The 1949-nt window shown below is 32.1% G+C and overlaps 1 protein-coding gene across 1 annotated transcript in view; it reads left to right on the forward strand.

The window, feature by feature from the left end:
• Positions 1–1949, forward strand: part of LOC107658857 (rho guanine nucleotide exchange factor 17-like) — a 37006-nt gene that overhangs the window by 25908 nt on the left and 9149 nt on the right. The window contains exon 12 of the mRNA XM_016447542.1: positions 554–815. Within this exon, the coding sequence (XP_016303028.1) occupies positions 554–815 (262 nt within the window). The remainder of the gene's footprint in view (positions 1–553; positions 816–1949) is intronic.

Genomic DNA, 1949 nt, shown 5'->3' on the forward strand with positions numbered 1-1949 from the left:
ATCAATCATTTTGACCCATACAATGTATTGTTGGCTATTGCTAAAAATATACCTGTGCTACTTATGACTGGTTTTATGCTCCAGGGTCACATTTATGCATAGCCCAAGAAATACTCCCTATATTCATGCAAAATCCAATAAATACAGCATATATTTTTGTATATATTCAATGCAAATGCCAATACCGCACAATATTCTTTACAACACCCAAGAAATAGTGCCTACATTCATGAGAAAGCCAATAAATCCTTTATATAGTATATTAATGATGTATACTTCATATTCACATTAGCCCAACAAATACAGGTGCATCTCAATAAATTAGAATGTCGTGGAAAAGTTCATTTATTTCAGTAATTCAACTCAAATTTTAATACACGAGTTTCACAATTTGAGTTGAATTACTGAAATAAATGAACTTTTCCACGACATTCTAATTTATTGAGATGCACCTGTATGGGGTGTACATTAATAGAAAAGACAAATATGCTATATATTGATGACAATCCCTACATTTTCATCAAAAGCACCCTGTTTTCCATGTTTTGTCCAGCCATGAACAAAGACCAGTGGGACCCTGAGTTCCTGAAGGCCATTCCCATCATGAAGACGCGCAGCGGGATGCAGTTCTCCTGCGCATCCCCCAGTCACAGCTGTCCAGAGAACACGTATGAGGTGTGGGTGTGTAACAGCGACGGGTACGTGGGTCAGGTGTGTCTGCTGAACATCCGGGACGAGCCCACGGTGGAGGCCTGCATCGCCGTCTGCTCCGCTCGCATCATCTGCATCGCAGCCGTGCCGGGCCTGAAGAACAGGTGAGACGGACGACCCTAAACACACCTGCTTAACAGGACAAATTCTCCTGTTTAAGACTAATAATAAATGAGCACGATGAGATTACAGTATATGTGGGAATTTCCAGGGATCAGGAGAGATCTCACCAGGGACACTAATTTCAACATCCTTCAATGTATTTGAATTCTGTACAATTTTACAGCATCAGTTTCTTTTTTTACTGTGTAACTATAAGCTATAAACCCTCAGATGTTTTGCCTGCTCGTTTTATAAGTGCATTTAAACACATATATAAATATAATTTAAAAAAACAAACAAACAATAAAAAGACCTATAACACTAGCTTTCTCTATTCTTTTACTATCTGTTTTCTTTTATTCTATTATATAATAAAAAATAACCTTGCTACGTGTACTGCGTTAGGCTAACTTGAGACTTGTTATAGCACTTGTATATCATTGCTCTTTTGTTGATTCTGATTGCTTCCTTTGTCCTCATTTGTTAGTCACTTTAGATAAAAGTGTCTGCTAAATGACTAAATAATACTATATTATATTAATTAATATTATATTATTATATTTTCTATTTTATTTTAGGTTTTAGTAATTTTGTTACATGCTTTTGTGAAGTTTTTTATATATATATTCTTTAATTTGATGCTTTCTTTTTACTTCAGTTTTAATTCTATTAATGAGTAACCGTTTTAGTAACTTTTAATTTATTTTTCAGTTTAGGTTTAGTACTTCAACTTCAAAGTATTTAATTTAATTGGTTGCCAAGGCAACATTTACATTGTTTTGAAGTTTAAGTTCTTCATCTAATATTTATATTTTATTTTATTTCAGCTTAATTTCAATTACCAAAAGCAATTTTAATAGTTTTAGTTTACTGTGTGTGTGTGTGTGTGTGTATTATATATTGTTTGTGGTAATCTACAACATGAAATACACCCGTTATTAAGTTTAAAAAATCCTGGAATATGCCTTTTAAAACAGACTTTGTGCTTTTGTGAAGTTTTTATTTATAGTTTGATGTGTTTATTTATTTATTTATTTATCTATTTTGTTTTTATTGCAATTTTATTTTTCATACTTTTAGTTCTAATTTATTTGTTATTTGCCAAGTTTATATATATATATATATATATATATATA

The sequence above is a fragment of the Sinocyclocheilus anshuiensis genome, unplaced genomic scaffold (assembly GCF_001515605.1).
Source record: "Sinocyclocheilus anshuiensis isolate Anshui unplaced genomic scaffold, SAMN03320099.WGS_v1.1 scaffold1010, whole genome shotgun sequence".
Taxonomy (NCBI): Eukaryota; Metazoa; Chordata; class Actinopteri; order Cypriniformes; family Cyprinidae; genus Sinocyclocheilus; species Sinocyclocheilus anshuiensis.